General features: G+C 36.6%; 1 protein-coding gene across 1 annotated transcript in view; it reads right to left on the minus strand.

The window, feature by feature from the left end:
• Positions 1–4,115: 4,115 nt before the first annotated feature.
• The window catches only part of LOC135201001 (uncharacterized), a 49,616-nt gene continuing 26,292 nt past the window's right edge, over positions 4,116–27,439 (minus strand). Inside the window, 8 exon segments of the mRNA XM_064229811.1 lie at positions 4,116–7,535; positions 7,821–7,999; positions 8,310–8,428; positions 14,985–15,083; positions 15,709–15,969; positions 19,034–19,231; positions 24,139–24,303; positions 27,053–27,082. Coding sequence (XP_064085881.1) covers positions 4,934–7,535; positions 7,821–7,999; positions 8,310–8,428; positions 14,985–15,083; positions 15,709–15,969; positions 19,034–19,231; positions 24,139–24,303; positions 27,053–27,082 — 3,653 coding nt within the window. The 3' untranslated portion in view covers positions 4,116–4,933.

The following is a 27,439-nucleotide window of genomic DNA, read 5'->3' on the forward strand; positions in this document are numbered from 1 at the left end:
CTGTTCCTTTTATCCAGGTATGACTGTGATTGTCCATATTATCCAGACATTACTGTGGTGACTGACCCCCAGGTATTACTATGGTGGCTGTCCCATTTATCCAGGGATTAATGTTCTGTCTGTCCCTTTTATCCAGGTATTACTTTGCTGACTAACCCTTTTATCCAGGTATAACTGTGATTGTCCCTTTCATTCAGGTATTACTGTGGTGACTGTCCATTTCAACCAGGTTTTACTCTGGTGATTGTCCATTTTATCATGATATTACTGTGACGACTATCCCATTTAGACAGGCATTATTAAGGTGGCTGTCCCAGTTATCTAGCTATCACTGTGGTAACTGTCCCTTTTATTCAGGTAGTATTACTGTGGTGACCAATTTATCCAGGTATTACTGTACTGTGTGTTCCTTTTATTCAAGGATTACCTTGTTGACTGCCCATTTTACAGGTATTACAGAGGTGATCATCTAAACCTTGATACAGAATTATCAATTACAGGAAAGAAAAAATATATTCCTATGGTACTGAGTACATAAAATGAGGTATGACAATCCCGTAGTGTTTATTTGCACATGAAATAAGACTGTATAAACCCGTAGAGTTTATATATCCCAAGTTACAAAGGGAATGGGGAAAGGGGAAGAGGCTACGGGTTGGGATAAATGATGGCCACGAGTCAAATTTGAATTTTGACTACATTGGTCAAGCGGTTCGGATTTCTATAGCGTACTTGCATACTAAAGTACAAACATTCACTTTAAATATAAGATTTATAAATATATATATATATACATATACATATGTTTAAATATATATATATATATATATATATATATATATATATATATATATATATATATGTATATATATTATACGTATATATATATAGACGTATATAATATATATATATATATATATATATCGATATACGTATATATATCAGTGATAGATTATACAATTTCTAATTTATTAAAGACTTATTTTCATCATAGTCTTCAGGGAGAAGTTTATATTTCTTACTCGTTTCAAAATGCTATTTGCAATGAAAGATGGATTCATTATTATAAAAATATCAAAACTACAGGATGTTAAAGGCGAGAGCTTGATGAGGTAAAACTCAGGTAGTGGTTCACATTTGTTTACCCTTTTGAATGTATGATTTTTTTTAAAGGTAGAGCATACACTGGCCGTGTTATGAAAAAGAAATGTAAATTCAGTAGTCCTAAAAATCTAAAATGAACTTTTATAGGACTTTAACACGATGATGGCGTAGTTTGATCATGCATGAACTTTTACTAATATCAGGAGTTATTCATGAATCTAATGTTTTTGCATATGCCATGAATTCTATAGAAAGAAAATAATACAAGGAGCTTATTCGGTCCTTTATTGATAATAGTTACTCTGCTTACACACTTTCATGGTAATTAGCCTACATATAAGATCAAAAAGAGAAGTTCATCAGATTACTGTATATCATTCATCACTTAGAGTTCAGTGGTCGCCTTGCTGCTCGTTATGCCAAACTTCTAGGTTATATCTTTGAGTTGAATGACCTAACTGAAATGGGGCTTATAGATATACAAGCTTAGCATGGTCCTGAAGAGGAATGCTTAATGTGAATATGTGTCTCCTTAAAGCAAATGACTCCGCAAACGGAGAAAGGAGTCAGGACACGCAGGTAAAGGAAAAAGAATTCCCTAAATAATCTCAGCACAGTGCTTACTAAGGTGAAAATGAAGTCACATTTCCTTTGGTGATTTCCATGCTGTTCGTTGTGCTGGATGACAAGGCGAAATGTAACACGTAGCCTCAGGCACTAGTCCTATTGCTATCTACTTACGGAGTGTAATGGCGTGGATGGTCACCGTTTTCTTTGGGTCCGCAATTTCATTTTATTCTCATGTTTCTGTGTCAGATTCTGCCCCACTTTCATTATCACTTTCCCCCCATAGCAGTAATCTCTCGGGGGATACTTCCATGCAGGTGGTACTGAGGCTTCGTCATCGTCTCCTTATCGAGAGTTCTTCAGATTACTTTTTATTTCGAGTTAGCTTGGTGTTGGTGCATTTTTCCAATATACTTCGTCGAATTTCATCGAGAGAGCGAGAAGGATTAGGTTCTCAATTGAGTTTGGATTTAGTTGTTTTTCCCGAAATTCACATATAAACTACAAGTGTTCTTTAGCTGTCGGAAAGACCAAGTGAATTAGGGGATCGATTTTCCAGTGAAATTCAGCGAGAAATGCCATGGGGAAGTGGGAAGGAAAGGGAACAGAATTTTACGCGAAAACACGAGAATAAAATGGATTCGCTGATCCAAAGAAATCCGGGGACCATCAAAAGCCATTATGAATGTGTCGTCTACCTGCCAAACACACGTAGACAATAATAGGACTTGTGCCTGAGGCTACGGGTTAAATTTCGCTTTGTCATCTACACGAACAGCGTGGAAATGACCAAAGGACAGAGCAATATGGAACATTATAGAGACATTGGCAAAAAAAGATGTGGACAAAACCAAGGGAATACTGTGTATATGTATATATGTGTGTGCGTTTATGTATATATATGTGCATATATATCAAATATATGTACATGTATAGATATAAATATATATATATATATATATATATATAGATATATATATATATATATATATATATATATATATATATATATATATATATATATATATATATATATATATAATATATATATATATATATATATATATATATATATACATATATATATATATATATATATATATATATTATATATATATATATATATATATGTATATATATATATATATATATATTATATATATATATATATATATATATATATCTATATATATATATATATATATATATATATATATATATATCATAACATAGTAACTACGAAAGCAAGAGAAATTCCACTCGGAGGTGAAGAAGTTTGTCTTTGTAAAATTAACAGTTTCCCATTTTTCATTTACAAGTTCCCGAAAAAGAAAAGTTTTTCCTAAACCACATATCATTCTGAATCATTCATATATATATATATATATATATATATATATATATATATATATATATATATATATATATATATCTATAGATATATATATTATATATATATATATATACTGGAAAATGTTAAATAAAAAAATGAGCGCTAGACAGACATGAAAAATCCTTGGTACTTATGTGTCAATTTTTAGGGTCTAAATCAGTATGATCATCGTCAGTCAGTTTCCTTAATGATATAAAATTATGTAGGATGTCAAGATCACCTATTCATTTTCAAATTTATTAAAAAAATGTTTACAGGAGTTCATTTGTACAATTATTATATACATACAAGCATTAATCTACAAATGTTGTTTAATATCCAGTTCGCTCTACTCTGAAATAATACATGTATGTTAAGCAGTCCCTGGTTTACGACGTGGGTTCCGTTCATGAGACTCGTCGTAAGCTGAAAATCGTCGTAAAGCGGAACGTCGTCGAAAATTGTCAAAAACCCTAAGAAAACCTTACTTTTAATGCTTTGGGTGTATTCAAAACTGTGTAAGCTGCATTTTTATTACGTTTTCCATCCAAAAAAACTTTAAAGATTGATTTATTTGCCATTTTGGCGTCATATTTCTTCTGCCAGATCAGCATCGTAAGTGCTGTAACCCTGGAATGTGCACCGTAAACTTGAAAATAATTTCCAACGAAAATAATTGAAAAGCGTTGTAACCTCGGAACGTCGTAAGCTGCAACCGTTGTAAACCAGGGACTATCTGTAATATACATATGTATACTGACGGGGATTTATAAATGATATAAATACTTCGTCTTTGAACCACTTCTCAATTATAATTCTGATTCTGTATACACATATATATATATATATTTCCGAGGTAGAGCGAATAGGATATTAAACGACATTTGTAGCTTAGTGCTTGTACATAAATGACTGTTATATGATAAAAATTCGTATATATGAAAAACCTGACTTAGATTCTGTGATCTGTTATCCAAGAATTTATTTTGGGTATTTTATCATGCCATACACAAAAACACACAAGCATATATATATATATATATATATATATATTATATAGTATATATATATATATATATATATATATAAAAGCTTACATTTGACTTTTTGTAATTTCCTGGGAATTCAGCAAGGTCATAAGAATAATATCTGGTCATTAAATATCTGCATGAAATGAGTACACACATGTACACAAAAAATAATCTTGGAGAACAAATGCACATACTTAGTGTGTTTTAATTGGTGAATTACAGCCCCTTAGTATTCAATTATTGCCACGAAGAATTTAATACCACCCTGAGCAGCTATGCGCCTCGCAGTAGTCTATAGCATACTGTCTTCATAAAGCCGAGAAACTACTTGCAGGTTTGCACTGTGCTTATATTAATAATATAGATGGGGACTTCTGAATGTGTTTAGCATAAGAACTACATTTACTTATCAATATTATGGAAGGTAAATACTTGGACCCGAGATATAAAGCAGGAAATTCCATTCTGCCTCAGCTCCACAAACCATATCCATTATCTAAGCAGTAACAAACTTGCCATCTACACACATTCATGTGTTTTACGACTCATGACAAGAATCCGACTTGATTTTGCCGTGGAGGATTATAAGATTTAATCCATTCATGAAAATTCCACTAAATTAAATCACTACGATATGCTACGGTATTTTTCTTTCTAAAATAGTTATCATTACATGGCAACTGTTATGTCTTACAATCCATATAGGATTTATAACCAGAGCATATTGAATCAAGGATCTCGTAGAAACAGAAAACATTATATATCAAATATATATACGTATATATATGTGTGTGTGTGTGTGTGGGTAAGCTACCTGACAAACATGGCAATATTGCCATGTCAAATAAAATATTTTTTTTTAAATATAATCCCGCTTCGATCCATTGTTGCTGTTTATAGTGACAATTCCACTGTGTTCCATCTGAGTGGCCAAATCAGTAACCACTTGTGTTGAAGATGAAGCCGCTTCTTCTTTTAGGACAGCACTCGAATGCTGAGGGACTGGAGATGCTGGTGCTGAAGTTAGTTCTTCTTTCGAGGAAGGTTCTAGAGGAGATTCTGTGTCAGTTGGAGATGCTATCTGAGGTTCTAAGGACGCCTTTGCTAACGAGATCTTTGACCCTCGTGGTGAGGGAATAGGAATTTTCCTTGTATTCTCTGCCCTTTTGGGAACTGAGCTTTGAGAATCAGATTTAGATGGAGATGTGACTGTAATTCCTTGTTCAGATGGCTTTGAAAAAACGTCAATATCAACTTCTGAATCAAAAGTTTCATTCAACTTTTCATTTGGTTTTTGTATAAAACTTGGTGATGATGGCAATGATTCGTCATCTGAGCTACTTTCGTAGCCAGAGATTCTTGGACCAAGGTTAACTTCCTCAAGGATTAGAGTGGGAGTGTCTGAACTAGGCTTTATACAGTCAACTTTATTACTTGTTTCTATTACCTTCACAGAAGATTCTGGGGATGATCGGTTTATGCTTCTTTCAGTATCAGTTTTTTCCTCTTTTTTCTCTTCCAGCAAGAACTTGGTATCTTTATTTTGATTTTCTGTGTTAGAAGTAGTCTTTTTTCTCAATTTGATTGTAACTTCACCAGCAGACTTCTTAGGCACTGCCCCTGAAGAAACAGGTGGCAAATCTCCACTGGCCTCTATTGCAAAGCCTTCTGTTTCAGATATTCCCTGAGATATTGAATCCCAGAGCTCAATGGATTCTGCTTCTTCTCTTTTCAAAGGAGGTATATTGAGCCCGTCAGAATCACTTATTTCCGGAGAGCTTGGAGTTTCATTTTGTAAGTTGAGGTAAGGAATTCTGATTGGGAGAGGGGAATCTTCACTTGTATTCCACTCCTCTGAGTTCTGAGAACATAATTTAGGATGAATATCTGTTGCTAGTGTTGTTATGAATTTGGCAGTAGCTTCTCTAACCAATCCAGGTTTGATATTGGCATCACGTACAGCATTCTTCACGCTGCGCATACTAACCATTACACCATCATTCTCATCTAAAGACTCATCTGAGGCTGACCGAAGAAAATGACTCAATTTCATACACTGTATTGGTGAATTTAGAGGTGAAGGTGTGCGAGGTGGTACAGATGGGCTTTTGGGTCTTGTAAGATCATTATAATGCTTTACTCGACTCTGGATACTCTGCATTTTATCTTGCTTGGGTGATCCATCTCCATTAGATGAATTCATAGGCACAATAAAGACTGGTCTTGATGCATCATTGACAGGAGTAATAAGAGGCCGCTCCATGTCTTCACTTGGCGAAGGTGTTTCTGTTCCAGATATTTCCTCATTCTGTGAGAAATAAATATCTAAATCTAGGTCCCGGATTCGACCAATTGTTGGTGCAGATTTATTTCTAACCAATTTTTTCTTTTTCTGAGTTGTACCTGTGGCAAGTAGGTTTGTTGGATCTTCATTAGTAGTCTCAAGTTCTTGTTCTACAGGAGACTTTTCAATGGATGAATCATAGTCCCTCTTCTTAGTACCCTCTTCAATTTTAAGATAATACTGCACTTTAGACTTGACCCCCCCTTTAGCAGGAGTCTCCTCTGCAGGACTTTCTGCCTTGAAGTGAGCACAAGAACAGGCTCCATTGCATTCACAGTCTCGTCTTAGGTTCTGAGACTTCAACAACATTGCCTTCCGAGCTTTAACAGTACCTCGGCTAATTGTTCCTCCAGAAGTTGTATTCTTAAGGTGCCTAGTTTTATTGACCTGTACTGCTGGACGTTTTGCAATGTGATAATTCCCATGAAGTTCACGAACTGTACTTCCAGGTTTTTGTTGCCCATTAGAAAGCTTCTGAAACAATTCTCTAGCAGCATGAACTCTGTCTGTTGGTGAAAGATCTTCTGCGTCAATTATCATACCTTGATCCAAACTAGTTTGTGTGCTTTCATTTACATGGCTTGCAGTGTCACTGCTCAAGTTTCCATCTCCTGAAAGCATGGGAGAGTGAGACTCTCTATTGATAACTTGCTGCATTGCATCTTCATAAGATGGAGGAGCTGAATCATCTTTCATTGCTTGTCGCTCCGGCTTCTTAACGGCAGATGATTTTTTCCTTTTTCCTCCCTTCTTTGCCCCTTTTTTGCTTTTCCTCATCCTATTTGATAACTGCAAAGGCTTTGGAGTACTTGGCCCTGGTGTTGACACTGCTGATGTATCATAATTGAATGACCTTATTGAAATCTGAGGAGAGCTAAGTGTATGTACATGGCGAATGGGAGGTCGTGGTGACTCTAGGCTTTCAGGCCCCTCTGGTATAGTTTCAGGGGCGATGCTAACACTATGACCCTGGACTTGATGGTGCATTGTCTCTGGTGTTGGTGCTGTAGGAAGGGATGATCTTCGAATATGCCCAACATGGAATGGAATGACTTGGCGGGGAGCTGATGGGGATCCACTTTCAGTGTCTACTGTGACTGCATTGGTGGTTGTGTTTCTGCAAGATCAAAAATATTCCAAATAAATGCAACAAACTGTCCCTTACTTACTTTGCTCCAGATTCTCCAAATTGTTAAGAATAAAGACGTAATAGTATTAGTGCCTTCTAAGACCACGGAACACCTTGATAACAAGGTAAAAAATCATATGAAGTTCATTTATATCCATCCTAGACTGAGATAATCAAATATTCCCGGGTTTGCACAGATAGGTGTGTGTTCAAAAGACATACTCTCACTTTTTCACTTTTGCCAACAAATAAGAGTAAGATTCTTCATTTTACCTTGGAGGAACACCAGAGTTTGAGTTCCAAAGCACAACTTCCATTCCTCGCTCAAGATCCAAGGAGGCATGACGTGTCCTCACTGGTCTATCCGACTTTGGTTGGTTGTTGCTCTCACTGCCTCCATCAACAAGTTTATCAGGCACCCATGCCGTTAGGCCTCCAGGTCGCCTAACAAGCTGTTTGCAAAGAGTTTATTATATCATTTTTGCAGAGAGTTAATATTATTTGATGGTACATGGTGTGAATAACCCATATTTATTGTGGAATTCTAAGTACCTGTCTCACAATAATACAGAAAAATCTACCTTTCATTAGACTATAAATGGACAGGACACTGATCAGTTTCAATAAATTGCATACAAAATCATCACCTATATAACTCATGCCCATCAAATCAGAACCAACAAACTAGCAAAACTAAGGCATTCTATGTAACTGTCATGTTCTAATAATTTTTGTCTTATTTTGGTTTAGCCAAATTCCTACCTTAAGGTTATTTCCTGATAAGATCACTTTTATAACTTCCTCATAATCAGGTGGAGGTTCGTACAGTGGTGGATCATCGGCTGAAGCGTCAACTATTTCAACATCATCACTTATTGATCCTGAAAAGAAGTGAAGAGTTCTGGTTTTAATCAGAAACTAACATAGTGTTACATGTAAACATTTTCCATGAGGTATTTTTTCCCTTTCAATACATACCAAACTGGACCCGAGATCGAATACCCGACTGGACATCGGAAGGTGGACCAATGAAGACAGAGTACAAAAGATTTTGATTCATTTAAGCTACTTGCTTACCAAAATGGCAACAGTTCAGGAACTTGGCTCAAAAGTTTGCCGCGCTCTCGGCTACCAATCCGGTGGTGCAAAATTTGATTCTCGGCTCTGCCAACGCTGAATCAGAGGAATTTATTTCTGGTGATAGAAATTCATTTCTCGATAGTATGTGGTTCGGATCCCACAATAAGCTGCAGGTCCCGTTGCTAGGTGACCGTTTGGTTCCTAGCCACGTAAAAATATCTAATCCTTCGGACCAGCCCTAGGAGAGCCGTTAATCAGCTCAGTGGTGTGGTAAAACTAAGATATACTTAACTCAAAAGCTTGTTTCACTTTTATTAGTGACTGCAATGCTCAGCACGCTGAATAGTTGAGTTCACTTACTGCACTGGAAGATTATGGTATTTCTACTCTAGATTTCCCAACTGTGTCTGTCTGTGAGCAGTTAGTAAATGAACCCACACACCAGCATGGCAGCGATCTGGATCTTGTATTCACAGATGCCATAGGGGTTATATTTTGTAGAGTAGATTCGCCAGTGGGATTATCTCGACATTGTTTGATCAAAGTTAATGTGGAGATGGATCAGGTTGTTCCTGATGTCAGCTTTTCAAGAAAGGTACACTTGGTATCCCAAGCCATTTCGGATGGCATTCACTGTCATCTTACTGAGCTCCAGCATAGGGCTTGCGTACTTCAGGGCCTATGGCGCCACCTGAAGTTCATTGTTTAGTCGCATGTGAGGTCATTAAGAATTACCCTTGTGTATCATCACGTTTCGTTCATCGTAACTCTTCTAGTTTAATTTTTTTTTAAATCTTTACGTCAGTTTATGAAGCATCTACTTTAGTTCTAGTTTATTCAAGATGCTAAAAAGTCTTGTTATTTCTGTTATCCGCAGTTTCGCATTTCTAATTTTAGCCATGAAATATATATATATATATATATATATATATATATATTTATATATATACATATATATATGTATATATATATATAATAATTATAGAACAGAAATAAGATGCTACACATATACACACAGGTATACACATACACAGGTAGGTACACACACATACACACACGCGCTTCCCTTACATGTTACCGAAACCCATCTGTCACACCAGAAGTCTGTCAAATATTTTTTATCAACATTTTCGCTTTATTTTTTGTCCAGAATAAATGGAAAATTAATTTAGATGAAATTTTATCAGCTATATGATAAAAAATATTTTGCAAAGATGAATAGAATAAGACATGGTATGTAAGTTTACATTTAAAGCTACACGTAACTCGATTTTTCTTAATTTTTTTTTTCATTATAGGTAGAATTTCATGATTAACGGTTAACGTTCAATCAATCCTTTGCCGAAAAAACGAGACCAAAATAAGCCATACTAACATAAAATTTCTTTAACGATGCTAAATCGAAAAAAAAAAAAAAAAAAAAAAAAAAAAAACTTTTTCTTACGTAGTTGAGCGGTATCTCACCAGGCAATGTGAGAGATTTTCCTGTTTTCTATCAATATCTTCTCTGATTTGCTTTGTCCAAAATATATGAAAATATATTTAAACGAGAATTAAATATTTTAACTTCCTGTCACTAATATTTTTTGTGCTAAGGTAAGCAAAGTAAGACATTTTATAAATGTTCTTCATTTTCAACTACACTAACTCAATTTTTCTTTTTTACACATTAGGGGGATTTTGTTGAATTAAGGATAAAGTTAAATAATTTATCGAAAAAAAAGACCAAAATGAGCTCTCTAGGATGGAAATGAACAATCCTAGCGCTATTCCAGAAGAAATTTTGTGTTACGATCTTTCGCTGCTCACTGAAGCTTGGCGCTGATGGTGACAGAAAATATATAATAATAATAATAATAATAATAATAATAATAATAATAATAATAATAATAATAATAATAAATTTTATCTCAGCTCAAGGCTATATACATGGAATATATAAAGTAGAAACAATAACATACAATACAGATACATCAGATAAGATAAAATAATGGTAATCGGCAATATCCACACAATGAAGTACAAAATATAGTATTCATATTAAAGTTAGTGACAGTAATATTATTGAGAATAATAGTAACAAAGATCATAATGATTAAAAACGGGATTGCATACAATTAATTTCCAACTAAGGACCTTAGGTGGTTAGAGAAAAGTCTGGTCCATAGGGCTAAATACGAAAAGTGAAAATGGCTGATTTGTGTAATAATAATCACAGTAACAATAAAAAAGAAAGTACTAATGATAACAATAACAGATGCTGCAGATGACACTTCATAATTGCAGAAATGGAGATTAAATCATTTATGGGACAGACTCCCCATTATCTCATCTTTCATACAATCTAGATCTTATTCTTGCCTCACTGCTGAGAATGCTTTGTATGAATGATTTGAAGCTGGTTCTCAGTCGGCCATTCAGACTAGATATTGTTCGCCTCACAATGGTTTTTAAATTACCCAGGCAGTTTTCTATGAACATCTGCGTGGCGGAGTGGTAGGGAGGAGTCTTTGCAAGACATCTCAGAATGTCATTGTGAACAAAAATGTTACGTCTCAAGGGCTCTAGGATATAGTTCGTCCAAAGGGAACACCCATATACATAGTCTACTGCAGCAGTAGGAGCAGAAGACCACCAACTTCGTGTCTCGGTAACAGAAGGCGAACCTCCTTGTAATTCATGTTGCCAGTTGCACAGAGTTTACGACGTCTCTGTTCTATATATCTCCTGTATCTTTTAGGTCGTCCGTGACGACGTGGCCCAAATACGGTCATTCTTGCACGAAATCCAGATGATGATTTACGAAGAAAATTTGTGGTTCTGCAACATTCTTAAGCGATCTCAGGAGCAACGACAAGCACTGGGTCTTGGCTTCGTTATTTAGGATATCAAATTCTTCAGCATATCTTCGGCACGTGTCGATGAGTCGATGGAGACCTTGCACTGATGGGGAAATCAGAACTACATCTACCGTAGGGGTTTAGTGCTGTCAGTCCACCTCCCGCTATGCATTGTAGGCATTACATAAGGTTCTTTACAGCGTGTCTTCGGCCCTTAGCTGGAACCCCTTTCATTCCTTTTAATGTACCTTCTTTCATATTCTCTTTCTTCTGCCTTACTTTCCACCCTCTCCTGGTAATTGATTCATAGCGCAACTGCAAGGTTTTCCTTCTGTTTCCCCTTTCAAACCTTTTACTGTCAATTTCCGTGTCAGCATTGAATGACCTCATAGGACCCAGTGCTTGGCTTCTGGCCTAAATTCTATATTCAATTAATCTAAATGGGAGCCATATCATCGGCGTAACAGAGGTTGTTTATTGTTGTTTTGTTGATAGACCATCCGATTGGAAGCGAATTCAGTTTGACATTCAGGACATCTTTGTATGTATTGAACAGGTATGGAGAGAGTATACCCCCTTGCCGGAGCCCGTGTAGGGAGCCGAAGTAATACGACAATACGTTACCCCATTTGACACAGAATTGCTGTGTGGAGAACCAGCAATATAAAATGCCAATTAAATATAAGGATGGGCCTCACATGTGCAGCTTCAGGAAGAGCATCAGGAGGTTTAGTCTGTCAAGTGCTTTTCTCACATCTACAAAACAGGAATACATGACAGCCTGATGGTAGGTGATAATTCGCCAATTCTTTCAGGATGTAGATGCAGGTATTGGTTGAGTGGTTTGCTTTAAATCCTAACTGGTTGTTTGTGGTGCTTAGAAAAGGGAGAAATTCCACTAGAAGAGCCGACTCAAGTATCTGTGACGCAATATTATTATTGATTAATGGTGTTAAGTGAACTAGTGAACTAGAGTATGTAGTCTTGGAGAAACTGGTGAATTATGCATGCATTGAATAGGGCAACTATCAAGATTTAAATTAATGAGTGTCAGAATTTGAAAGCTCTGCAGGAAGACCATCACAGCCGGGCGATTTATTATTGGGTAAGTTGTTTATGGCATCGCTGATATTACCAGTGAAATGAAATTGAATGTTATCAGTAAGGAGGTTATCTACTTCACTTCGGGAGTCCTGATCGTTTACAGTACAACTCAGGAGTCAGGATAGCGCTGAAGTGATTCTTGCTCTAGGCGCTCATCTCCAACGTCTTCTCCTACTCTCTGTGACAGCTTCTTAGTTTTGGGATTTGAGGATTGAATGTCATTCTAGAAACGAGGGTAATTCGCCCTATTTTGATTTTCTAGACATTGCATCTTCTCTTAGTTGCTTTTCATTTATTCTGCAGTGCTTCAGAGCAAGCTTGAACTGCGCTCTCGCCTGTCTCCTAAGCAACGCAAAGTGTCCTTCCCTTGGACTGCCATTTTGCCTCCACAGTAAAAACATTTCTCGTGAATGCGTATACAGATCTTTAACCAAGTCATTCCAGCCAGGTATGTTGCGGGCATTGCCTTGACGAAATATAAAGTTATCCCTGTCGGAGGCAGGTATAGCGGCTATCATATTCGAACAGGATTCTTTAAGATCTCAACTGTGGTGGTCATTTCTACATTTTAGACTAGTGCACAGTTTTAAGGCGTCTGCCGGTTGAACTGCTGACCGCAACCTATTTTCGGTGGTCACCCTAAGGGATCTGATTTTCTGTTGGTCTTTAAAGTCCCAGTTCTCAGCACAGGCAGGTTACCAGTTAGGGGGTACACGGTAGGGAGGGATGGGTAGAAGGCCCACAAAACACACAAGTGCTCGCCACCCCACGCATCTTCCAGTCTATGCTATTCAGCTGATGACGCATCCAAATCAACCATTGGAAAGCGATAAACAGGGATGTTTCATGATGTCGTAAGTGAAGTCGTGCTTTTAAGACAATAACAATCTCGAACGATCACTCCCTGTTTCTCTACATCTTTCTCTTGATGTGTTTGCTTATGCGTGTGTTATAAGTTGTACATATGTAGGTGCGTTTCTTAGCATTATACCACGCAATTTCTTCTCTTGTTTTTTGTGTTGTGATTGATTTATCTCGTTTCAAGTTTAGTTGATTCACAGCAGTACACAAGATAATATTTTATCACTGTTCATATATCATCTCTAATGTAATGATCATATTCACAATAAAATATTATATGAAAATATCTATGATGCAAATTTTGTCACGAATCTTGTCGTAGATGTTGGCAACAAGGCGAGCTATTCACTCGAATGTGTGTGTGTGTGTGTGTTATACATTAAAATAAAAACTGAGAAAATACAGAAAAAAACCAAGAATGAATGTAGTGTAAAACAAAAATGACTAAAAGGAAGGCGTGTGTGAATAGACTAACGTATGCGACATCAGCTCTCTCTCTCTCTCTCTCTCTCTCTCTCTCTCTCTCTCTCTCTCTCCTGCAAAAACTGTGACAAGGAATATTTTGGACACACTGGAAAATCGCTTGAGCAATGGTTCAAGCAGCATCAACAATACGTGAGAACTGGCCAAATAACAAATGCATTATTTGTATACGTGGGATTCAAGTCATCCTATTGACTAGAGTAAGGAAAGGTCTATAGGTCCTTTTAGCGACTCAGTTAAAAGGAATGTCACCGAATCTTGTTATATAAACTCTAACACTGTTTGTGTCTTAAACTCATCTCTTGGTCTGTTTAAGCTTGTTTCTTTGGTAATGAAATTAGGTTGTTGATAATTATGGACAATCAGATTAAAATCCAGGTACATGTACTTTCAATTGTGCCCAGATTATCCTGTGTGATCTCGTTTTATTTTCCTTTGGCAATTCACCATCTAGTGTTTTTGTTTTCGTTTACTCAGGGAGTAAGCCTCCAAACTATTTTGTTGTTGTTGTTTTGTTGTTCTTGCATGGTTGTTCTTGTTGGGGTTGGCGGGGGGGGGGGGGTTGGGGGGGGGGGGGGGCGTTAGGAAAGCCTAAACAAAATTCTGAAAAAGATGTTTCGTGTTGAGCTAAAGATACAGGAATTTTAGGATATTTATGATTTATTCATTAGAATGCAAAATGTAAGAAATAAATAATGTGTATGTTAAACAGTACAGAACAATTATTTCTAATGAAATATAGCGTATTTATTTTCCTTTTCGTTGGTGAAACAAGGCTCTATTTGACTGAAGATTATAGCATGAGCCCCTATTAAGCTGGAGGTCGGGTCACGCCTTGTTCTTTTTGTTTGCCTTTTACCATTCTTCCAGTGTTATCCCGGATGATCTCTTTTATTTATTTTTTTTCATTTTGTTTACCTTATGCAGTCATTCCGAACTGAGTTTCATTTATATCCCGACGATTAGGAAATGAATATCTTCTGAAAGCGCTTTGTGGGTGAAAGTAATGTTGAAATTATCGTTAATTAGTGAATAAGCAACAGTGACTTTCTTGTTAGGAATACATTACCTCGGCGGCTATGCAGTCCGTGACGCCTCTCTCTTCCAACTCTGTCCGCGCTTTGCTTGAACATGTACGAGATGAGAGCAACCATCAGTATCACCATAACTGGAAAACACACGATAACATAAAAATATCTGCCTGGGTTTTATATGATAGAATTAGCTCATTTCTAAAGAAAGATATAAGTTCATTGTACTCTTATAACAGCTAAAACGGACGCAAATTAGGAGAACCTAAATAATATCAAATGTTTGAAAAATGCCATAGCAGAAGATGAATAAGTTCAGAATATTACAGAATGTATTACAGCCATTGAAAGGAGCTGACTGAAATCCCGTCATTCTGTGACAAAGAATATTGATGCTTCTTTAATTTCTTGGAGTATATATTACTGAGTTAGTTGACTCAAGTTGCTGCTGGTGGCTATCTACACCTGGCAACCACCACCAGACAACCTGGAGTAGTTACGGTAACAAGGATGCTCTCCGTCCTGTAAAAGTTCCTGTGCTGCAAACAGCTGGTAACTCCCCAGCAATGCCCATTCAACATTCTATCTCTGGCTGTCATTGTGATGTCAGGAGATGCGCCCACATTACCCAAATCACCTGACTTTGAATATGAAGAGTTTTTCATGGTGAATAATGACATTCAGCCTTCCTTGACAGTCTTGCATTACCTCAACAATTTTGACTGAATGTAATGCTCTACGTGCGTTTGAAAATGAACTTACTTATGAGTGAGGTTAGAAGCAGGACACCAGACCATCCATGTTGACCTCCTAGGAAGGAAGATTTTGGCGGGAAGTAGTAATTAGGGGTGTGTTGGTACCACCACGCAGCATCCTCTGGGGTCAGCCCTTTGGAACCGGCTCCTACGTAGCACGAAGTAGGTTCGTCGCTGTTGTCGCCACAATGGTCAAATCCATCACACCTGAGCATCTTGGGGATGCACCTGTGGTTGTGACACATCAGGTCGGTCATGGAGTAACAGCCTGGAAAAGATGGAAGGAAATTACATTTGAATTAAACATTTCTTCTTAAGATGAAAAAATAAAGTTAAAGAACTTCCATACTAAGTATTCATAGAAAATAATGTTAGTTTGGAAATGGTAAATATTACCAAAAAGTGAGATAAAAATTAAACTTACAGATATGCATTTATCGACTGATCCCCCCACCCCCCCCCACCGGACAAAAAAAAAATATATATATAAATATATATATATATATATATATATATATATATATATATATATATATATATATATATTATATATATGAATGGGTATGTTTGTATGTGGATTTGTATGTTTGTCCATATGTTTGTGTGCTATCGAAATCCGAACTGCTTGGCGTATCTAGACAAAATTTGGCACGTGGCCATCATTTGTGCCAACTTAGATTATAGGGTGGGTTTCAAACCTGTACCACCTCCCCTTCCCCCTTCCCTCTGTAACTTATGTGATAACCGCTTGACCCATCTAGACAAAATTTGGCACATGACCATTATTTGACCTACTTGTGTGAAGTGTCAACTCCGCCGGCATCCTCCTTAGGTATTAATTATTAGTATAGACAGGGCACTGTGTAATCTTAATGATAATACATAAGTGTCAATTGTATCCTATGTGTTTCATTTTGTATTGGTATGACCCTTAAATGACCGGAATTAGGTCATATTTCTGGTGTCAGGAACTACACTGCTCCTCCATTGCCTGCTAAGGGCATTTCATGTTCCCCTCCTTCCAGTTCCTCCTTGGACAAGCGGGTTGTGTTCACTTACCAAACTGGTAACCCGAGTTCGCTCTCTGCTGCCGCCAATGCAGAACCAGAGGAATTAATTTCTGATGATTATAAATTTATTTCTCAATATCATTTGGCTCGGATCCCACAAAAAGCTGTAGGTCCCGTTGCTATGTAGCCAATTGGTTCCTGGCCACGTAAATAAAAATACAATCCTTCGGGCCAGTACTAGGAGAGGCTGTTAGTCAGCTCAGTGGTCTGGTTAAACTAAGATATACTTTTTTCCCCCTCCTGCCATAAGGTCATTCATTGGGCGTGGGGGTAGCCTGGGGTTGGGGTCCCGCTGGGCGCTAAGGGGATGGTGATGATATGTACATATCCACCATCACCCGGAGGTAGGAGACCTTGCCCCTGACTAAAGCATGTCTCCCCACTCACTGTAGTGATTGCTCGCAACCTCACTGATAGTACGATTAGTGAGCTGAGCCAGGGGTGATCAACCTCACTGATAGTACGATTAGTGAGCTGAGCCAGGGGTGATCAACCTCACTGATAGTACGATTAGTGAGCTGAGCCAGGGGTGATCAACCTCACTGATAGTACGATTAGTGAGCTGAACCAAGGGTGATCAACCTCACTGATAGTACGATTAGTGAGCTGAACCAAGGGTGATCAACCTCACTTATAGTACGATTAGTGAGCTGAGCCCCTGGTGATTTTCGTGGATGATTAATTTTAGGTGTTGATTTGTATGTTTTGATTTGTATGAGCCATTCAATGAGGCAAAAGTCTTTTATATAAGATAAGTTCTTTACATCTTTGCTGTGAACTCTCCACAAGTTGTGTACGAGTCCACTGCTCGAGTGGAGGAAGGATGGGGTATTGTCTAGTCTTGTCATTTTTGACCCCTCCTCCTTAATAGTATTATCTGAATTCAAGCTACTACTTACGTATGTTCGTCGAAAACTAAAGTATAAAATAATACATATTATGGGAATGAATGTAATTTCAATCCCAGTTATTGGTTGCGTGTGAGTGATTTAGGTTCATTTTGATAATTAAATAGTCCTTGCACCTGTGGTTCTTTATGGCGTTTTGCATATTGTATTACCGAGGTTAAACTGAGCTAAGAAGAAACTTCTTTTTAGCTCAGTTTAGCCTTGACAATGCAATGTTATATTGCGAAACACCGTCGGCAAGAATGAACTGTGGTTTGATATACATATCCCTTTCCTATATATATATATATATATATATATATATATATATATATATATATATATTATATATATATATATATATATATATATATATATATATAATCCACACATCAAAGGGTACTATAGTAGGCAGGAGGAGAAGGGCGCAGGAACATATAATCATCCATTAGATACATTTATTGTCAACGCGTTTCTTGACCCATGGTCACATCATCAGGACATCTATATAATTTAAAAGCAACATACATAAAGATTAGAAAACTTAAAATGGAAACTAAGTCAAACTTAAATACTGAATCACACTTAAATACATTTGCACATTAAAAACCAAGAAAAAAGCTTAAAATGGTCCTTTTTTTTATTGATTTTGGTTTTTGTAAGGACCATTTTCAAGCTTTCTTGGTTTTTAATGTGTAAATGTATTTAAGTGTGATTCAGTATTTAAGTTTGACTTAGTTTCCATTTTAAGTTTTCTTATCTTTATGTATGTTGCTTTTAATTATGTGCTCGGATCCTCCTTTTTTTATATAGATGTCCTGATGATGTGACCATGGGTCACGAAACGCGTTGCTAATAAATGTATCTTAATGGGATGAAATTATATGTTCCTGCCGCCCTTTCTCCTGCCTCTATATAGTATATATATATATATATATTATATATATATATATATATATAATATACATATGTATATATATATATATAATACATATATATATATATATATATATATATATATATATATATATGTATATATATATATATGTATATATATATATATATATATATATATATATATATATATATATATATATACACACATATGGGCAAATGCCATGAAAGAAAAGTAAAACAGCAAAGTGGTTGCTAGGCCTTTGGAAACACCGTCCTTTACTAGCTAAAGAACGATGTGTCGATAGATCCTAGCAACCACTTTTCGTTCGTGGCATTTACCTTTATTTATACCTTCATCGCGCTCCATATCTTCTAGAATCAGTTCTAAGTGTGTGTGTGTGTGTGTTTTGTGTGTGTCTTGTCTGTATGTGCACAGTGGAAGACATATATTGCCATGAATGAAATTCGCGACACTTACTACCCAGGTAGCTGAAGGATGAGTAGACTATTGCCAGTTTGGAGTCCTTGTTGAAGAACCCTCTCAGTCTGACATAGAATCCAGTGTCCACTGCAACCACATGTTCCTGGGTCCGCTTTAGGTCTCCTCCCTCGATCTTTTCCAACAAGTAGTCATCGCTCGTCACTCCTTGTCTTATCTCAAGAGTGGTAGCCGAGGCTAAAGAGAGAAAGAGAGTTGGTTGAGACATCATGAAAGGAAAATTAGATATGGTGACCCTAGGCCTAGGGGAAATAAAAGAACAAATTTTGTCGTATAACCTATGTACGAATGCCCTCTTGCATTCAACGATCATATTTTTTTTTTACTCAAATAAGTAAAGAAATTTTATTCCAAGAATAAACTACGCTCATAATTTAGTTGCTTATCTGACTGGGATATAATTCAAGCTAGTAAGCTTTCCAAAATCAATCAGGTAAGATCTGTGATCTAACCTTCGGTATAAATCGTCATCAAAATTTTGAATAAACTCAAAAGCCTGTCAGTAATTAGCAAACAAAAGTGAAATCAGTGGAAGGGATTATTACGATAATTGAAATATGTTTCCTGTAAATTTAATCGAAGTGTTGCAAGCATATTTTTCAGAATCAACCAAAAGTCTTTTTATTTCTGCAAATATTGTAAAAAATGCTTTCTGCCTTCTGGAAAATCCTTAATAAACTTTGTCATTTAACACAAAACAAGGCGTAATCCGACCTTCAGCTTACTTGGACCTTGTGCTAAAATCTACAGTTAAATAGAACTTTGTTTCTCTAACGAAAATCAAAGTATACACGTATTATTTTAGTATAAATAATTGCTCTGTACTGCTTAACATGCGCATTATTTATATTTTACATTTTCATTCTAATTAATAAATCATAAATATCCTATCATAAAATTCGTGCATCTTTAACTCAACCCGAAACATCTTTTTCAGATCCTATTAGGCTTTCCTTCCCACAACAACAACAACAACAGCAACAACAACAACAGCAAAGTAATTTGTAGGCCTAATCCCCGAGTAAGCGAAAAGGGAAAATAAGAAAGCCAACTTAATCCTTGATTTCAGTCTGTAATGTTATATAATTGTGGCTTTTGCCTTATTAGTTGCTGAATAAGCAAATACAATGATATTTATATCGTTATGTTTTCATTTAGGATCAAATGTTTCTATTAGCGAACAACACATTCCCATATTTAAACAAGCAAAAAAGTATATTTCAGTATTTACATGACAATCAATATCTGTAGATTGAATGTCCAAATTTTGTTTTCTGTTGAGTTCAACGCTACAATAAATGGTCGATCTGTTTTATATAAATGTTCAAGTGAGGGCGCTCACTTTCAAACACTGACAATCTAATTCTCATTATGGTCTCGCGCGGGAACTGATAATTTGTACGAAATACTTATCAGTACCCTCGTCACCGCACCTCATGCAGTGCACTGTAATGCCTTACTCAAGGTTCTTTGCGGCGTGCCTTCGGCCCCTGACTTCAAGTCTTCAACCCTTTTCGTTTCTTTTACTGTACCTTTTTCCATATTCTCTTTCATCCATCTTATCACCACCCTCTCCTCACAATCGTTTCGTAGTGCAAGTGCTTTGAGGTTTTCCTCCTGTTACACCTTTGTAACCTTTTTTCTGCCAATTTCTGTTTCAGCGCTGAATGACCTCATAGTTCCCAGTGCTTGGCCTTTGGTCTAGAGTCTATATTCAGTTCAACTCTTCATTTATGACCCATGTAAAGGCCAACCTATTTCCCAAGTGTTCATTCATCTCCTGGCAACTCTCCTGTTGCAAATGCAGGAGTGAAGGAAATCCCTAGAATTCACGAAAAGTATCCAAAAGGTAGAGGTGTTGGTGTGAGTGTAAGAATCAGGACATAAAGGGGGAAAATAACTGAGCACTGCAAGCGAATTGAAATGATAATAAAAGAAAGAACACTTGAAGACCAAAGAGATAAGGAAATACAGTAGGTGTTAATCTTGTAATGCGACTCTTACCCAAAGTAATTGGATTTGGGATATTGCCAAAACCGACGGAGGAATCACCATACCAGATCTGTTTGAGAACCGCCATTGCATCTCTCTCTCTCTCTCTCTCTCTCTTCTTCATATATATATGGTATAGATAGAGAGAGAGAGAGAGAGAGAGAGAGAGAGAGGAGAGAGCTAATGCTGACTGAAGAGTCAAATGCTTGTCGAGGACCTTTTGATCCATCGGAGGGCTCAGTGCCTTTGTGGCTTCTTTTATCACATTCTTTTATTGTGAATCAAAAGTTAATTCAGGAGATGGGAGCTATTGACAAAGAACAAGCCTATAGGTGCCATTGACTTGAGATTAAAGTTTCCGAAGAATATGTGGTTCACTAGGAAGAAGGGAAATGCAGATAGAAGAAACCCCACTTATTAATAAAGAAAAGTAAATTAACAAATAGATAAAACTGAAGTTCCAGTTACATAACTTTCTCTGGGAGGCTGAAGTTCCACAGTTCAATGGTGTCAGGAATAAAGGACCCCTGGAACTGAGAAGTTCGACAGCGAGGCGCAGTAGGTCTAGACCTTGTATTGGTGCTGCTGTTCAGCGAATCTGGTTGCTCTCGGCAGGATAAGGGGATCAGAGATCAATTGTGAATGTGAATGGAGGATGTTTGGATGAAGAATCCAACGTCCAGTTATGCAATTTCATATAAAGATATTGAGGATCGCTGTCGTTTCTTACAGAAAGTTCAAAATAATGAGGAAGAACAAATTTTCATGGTCAAATAAACCGTTCTTCACCTTCTAGCTCGAGTCCTTTGAAGTTTCAACTTCAATCATTCATTACCGAAGAGGTAAAATTTTGTTATAGCTGCAATAACACAATTAGAAAACCACATATTTCTGAATGTTATTTTTATCTCGGTGAGATTCGTACACACAGGTCGATGAAAGTCTGCCAAAAGCCTCCGCAACAATTGCATCTGTGCTTTATGTAAAGTTTTGCACACAATAGTCTCAATAAAACTTGTCACGATCAAAAAAATGGTGCATTATTGATCAGATTCAGGATAGAGCTTCCAAAACAAGGAAAGTGTTGATGACTTCAAAAGAAAGGAGTTTAAGGAGTTGTTTGCATTAGCCATTATATTGAGTGGACAATATTGTTTACAAATTGTCAGATTATTCATGGGGTAGTCTTTATCAACAACATTAGCGAATATTTTTAGAACATGATTCGGTGATTTCTAACCTATACCAGAATAACACAGCAAGTACCCTTTTTTTATGTACTCGTTTCTCGCTAGACAGCTGAGTACTGATTTTAACATTCTGGTCTACAGGAAACCAGCATTTACTGGTTCAACGGAGAATTATCCGTATTCGTTAAAAAATGTGAAACGTTACACTTTCAACGCTTGTTTGTAACTTTTAGGCTGATTAGCACAGATGAATTGTTTCATAAGAATGTATCGTTTTATACCAACAATTCTTGAATGGCAGTAGTTTTCCTAAATAAGTTCTTTCAAAACTAAGTCCTTTATATACAAATTGTTTACTCAACCACCAAAGCTACTTGGACCTAAGAAGGTGGGGTTCTACTTCAAGATATTGTTCAACAACGCAATGAACTATTTTTTATTTATAGAGAAAGGGATGTACCTATTTGGTTCCTAATATGTTTTCAGTAAACTCACCCTGAAGTGATTTTTACATCTACAAGATAAAGGACTTTGTCGCTCATAAAAAATTGCTATCAGACGAATCTCAAAAAGTATACAAATATGGCTGCCCACGTGCCATCTAGAGTAGATTGTCTCATCTATTACAATTCTCTATTTCAGATAAAGTCATAAAAACAGGGTAGAATGTAGGACTTGAAGTCAGTTGCCAAGGCCTTCGTGTTCAGCCATGAGAGAGACCAATACCGTGAAGTTTTCAAATTAACGTAAGTACTTCAAACTAAAGTTATCTGTCGGGATAATTTTGAGAATGGAATTAGTTGAGCAGAATCCCATATAAATATATATATGATATATATTATATTATATAATATATATATTATATTATATATATATGATATATATTATATATAAACGAATACCACAGGAGAAATAATAGGCAGAAATTCGTAGTCAAGCGCTTTCGTCCTTAATAGACATTGTCGACTACGAATTTCTGCCTATTATTTTTCCTGCGGTATTAGCTAATATCACGAAGTCCACGTGCATCTACTGTGATTTTTTTAAGCATATATATATATATATATATATATATATATATATATATATATATATATATATATATATCTACATACATCTATATAACTACATATATATATATATATATAATATATATATATATATATATATATATGTATGTAATATATATGTATATATATATTATTATATATATATATTAGAATATATATTATATATATATATATATATATTATATATATATATATATATGAATGTCTTTTTACTGTAAAATACAAGTATAACATGAAGATAAAAGGCCCATAAAACTCTATTCTAACGTTTTAACCATACATTTCGAGTACTTTCATATATTTCTGCTCGAAATATATGGTTACACAACGTTAAAATAGTGTTTTATGGGTCTATTATCTTCACACACACACACACACACACACACACACAAATATATATATATATATATATATATATATATATTATATATATATATAAATGTGTGTGTGTGTGTGTGTGTGAAGATAATAGCTCATAAAACACTATTTTAACGTTGTGTAACCATATATTTTCGAGCAGAAATATATGAAAGTACTCGAAATGTATGGTTGGTTAAAACGTTAGAATAGAGTTTTATGGGCCTTTTTATCTTCCATGTTATACTGTTGTGTACAGTAAAAATTAGACATTCATATATATATATATAATATATATATATGATATATATATAATATACATATCATATATATATAGTAATATATGTGTGTGTGTGTGTATGTGTGTGTGTGTGTGTGTGTGTGTGTATAAATTGAGAGAAAGATATACTTGTACAAGAAATTGAAAGAAAGATTTATTCGTACAAGGAGGCTAACAGAACACTTCGTAACTCACCCATCTGCTCGAACTGGACGACCTTGATGGACAGATGTGACTTGAAGGCATAGTTCTGTGGAGGCTGGACAATCCACACGCAGTCGTACATGGTGTAGTTCGAGTCTTTAGACATATTCATCATTGTGATCGTCCCGCCGAAGTTGGTGACGTATCCTCCACAGTCTGTGGTAATGAAGGGAGTAAATTAAATTGATTGTAGAATTTAGGCCAAAGGCCAAGCACTGGAGCCAATGAGGTCATTCAACGCTGAAACATAAATGGACAGTAAAGGTTTGAAAGCTAAAGAAACAAGGTCGTATGATGATGTGTATAATGAGCTGGGGACAAAGGAAGGATTAAAGAAGATGATGAAGCTATCAAAGGCTAGAAATCGAGCACCAAAGATATAACACACATCAAACAAATAAAGAATCAAGAGGGTGTAGTGCTTAGAAAGAGGAAGACATTGTGAAGAGATGGAAAGAAATATTTTTCGAACAGTTTGCTAAATGAAGAAAATAATAGACTAATAAGAGAGGATGGGCAAGTTGACATTGGCATGGTAATGAGGTTTTCTAGGCAAGAGGTACTAAATGCACTGAAGAAGATGAAGAATGGGAAGGCAACCGGACCAGACATGATCCCGGTGGAGGCATGGAAAGCATTAGGAGATGAAGGAGTGGATATACTGTACGATCTTATGATAAAGATCCTTGAACAGGAAAAGATACCAAATGAGTGGCGTGGGAGTATATTGATCCCAATTTTTAAAGGGAAAGGCGATGTCCAAGAGTGTGGTAATTATAGGGGCATTAAATTGATGTCCCACACTTTGAAGATACTGGAAAGGATGATATGCTAGACTGAGAGAAGAAGTACAAATAGGTTAAAGAGCGATGGGATTTATGAAGGGAAGGGGAACAACAGATGGTATATTTTGTCTGAGGCGAAATAATGGAGAAATTCGGGGAAAGACAAAGGGGACCTACATATGGTATTCATTGACCTTGAAAAGGCTTATGACAGAGTCCCGAGACAAGAGGTATGGAGGAGCCTGAGGGAGAAGATGGTGCCAGAGAAGTATGTGCGATTGATACAAGAGATGTACCGGAATGTATTTACCAGAGTGAGGAGCAGTGTTGGGGAGACAGAAGGTTTTGAGGTGAGAGTAGGATTACACCAGGGGTCCGGCTCTGAGCCCATTTTATCTTTAACATAGTGATGGATGTTATAATAGAGGAAAGTAAGTGGGAGACAGTACCATGGAACATATTGTATGCGGATGATATTGTTCTGTGTGCAGAGAGCAAGGGAAGATCTGGAAGTGAAATTGGAAAGATGGATAGCAAGGTACTGGAGGGTACAGAGGAATGAGAATAAGTATATACCAAGGACAGAATATATGTGCCTACCACCACTGAGGGGATGATAGAGAAAGTATTTCAGCTTGGTGGAGAGCAAATAAGGATAGTTGGATAAGTTTTAAGTATTTTGGGATCTTTTGTTAACGCTGGAGGAGTAGGAAGAAGAAGTAAAACATCGGGTACAGGCAGGCTGAACAACTGGAGAGCGGCCTCGGGAGTTCTTTGTGACAAAAGAGTGCCGCTTAGGTTAAAAGGAAAATTTCACAAGACGGTGGTAAGAACAGCAATGCTGTATGGTACGGAAACAGCAAGCATGAGAAAAGCAGAGCCGAAGAAGATGGATGTGGCAGAAATGAAGAATGCTTAGGTGGATGTCTGGGGTACAAGAGTGGATAGGATCAGAAATGACTACATAAGGGGGTCAACTAAGGTGGTGGAAGTATCAAGAAAGTGCAGGAGGGGAGGCTGAGATGGTATGGACACCTGTTGAGGAGAGTGAGGACCACGCTGGAGACATACTATGGGAGTGGAGGTGCAAGGAAGAAGAAAAGAGAGGGAGACCAAGAAAGAGATGGAAGGACTGTGTGAGAGGAGATTTACATGAGAAGGGAATTGATGAGGCAGAAGCGCAAGATAGAAATAGATGGAAACGGCTCATCCGAAACGGCGACCCCATATAAAATGGGAAAAAGCTGGGAAGAAGAAGAAGAAGAAAGGTTTGAAAGGTGTAACAGGAGGAAAACCTCAAAGCAGTTGCACTATGAATCAATTGTTAGGAGAGGGTGGAAAGTTAGATGGGAGAAAGCGAATATAAGCGGAGGTAGAGTAAAAGGAACAAAAGTGGTTGCAGCTAGGTGCCGAAGGCACACGCTACAAGAAACCTCAAGTAATGCCTACTGTGCACCATATAAGGTGAACTGAAGGACTACCCCCCTACGGAGTGAATGAAGTAAATAACTACAGTATGATTTCTACTGCAAGGTTCTTTGCATCAGTTACTTCTGCCAAGTATCTTCACATCAACCGTGCATCTGATGTCTAGGCCAGTCCCCTACGACGCTCCTGATTGACTGTTGATAAGCCAATGACAGGGCTGGAAACTCTCAGTCTCTCTCTAGAGTTCACATAGGCAGGATGTATGTTCCACCTCTCCTGAAGGATACATTTGAAAGACGTACCCCTCAGGAGAGATGGAACATACATCTTGCCTCTGTGAACTCTCGAGAGAGACGTAGTTTCCAGCACTGTGATTGGTTTATCAACAACCAACCAGGAGCGTCGTAAGGGACTGGCCTAGACACCAGATGCACGGTTGATGTGAATCTACTATAACGAGATCATTGATGATTTTCAGTCTTCACTTCAGAATCTCTCCAGTAATCTGATTGCTTAAACCTAAGTCAGATTTGAAATAAAACAAACAAATTGATTTGTTATGAAACTAAGACTTGATATTGGAATATTTGAGAATATTGACAAAGCTTTGATCGTGGATAAGTAATTATAGTATTACTGATAGTACTAACTAGGATTTGAGCTATAACAGATTCAATATAAAAAAAACGTACCTGTTATTGGTGGAACCATGGCATTACTTTCTGTAAAGAAAAAAAAAAAAAAATATATACAAAATTAGTCTAACCTGAAAGTTAAAAAAAAAAATAATTGAAATCCTTTCATCTCTTTCCTCCCAGTGTCTTTGAGAGTTATTTAATACAAGTTTGTTTGATAAACTTATTCGAAAAAGAATGCAGTGCTCACACATATAATTATTTGCGTTTTCAATATATTTAGCTATTGTGCATGTATATATATGATATCTATATATATATATAATATATATATATATTCATATGTGTGTATGTGTGTGTGTGTGTGTGTGTGTGTGTGTAACTGAGGGCAATGGGAAGCATGTTTTTGACTCCAGTGTAAATGAAGAAAGACATAGTAGCTTG

This window comes from Macrobrachium nipponense, chromosome 27 (assembly GCF_015104395.2).
Source record: "Macrobrachium nipponense isolate FS-2020 chromosome 27, ASM1510439v2, whole genome shotgun sequence".
Classification (NCBI taxonomy): domain Eukaryota; kingdom Metazoa; phylum Arthropoda; class Malacostraca; order Decapoda; family Palaemonidae; genus Macrobrachium; species Macrobrachium nipponense.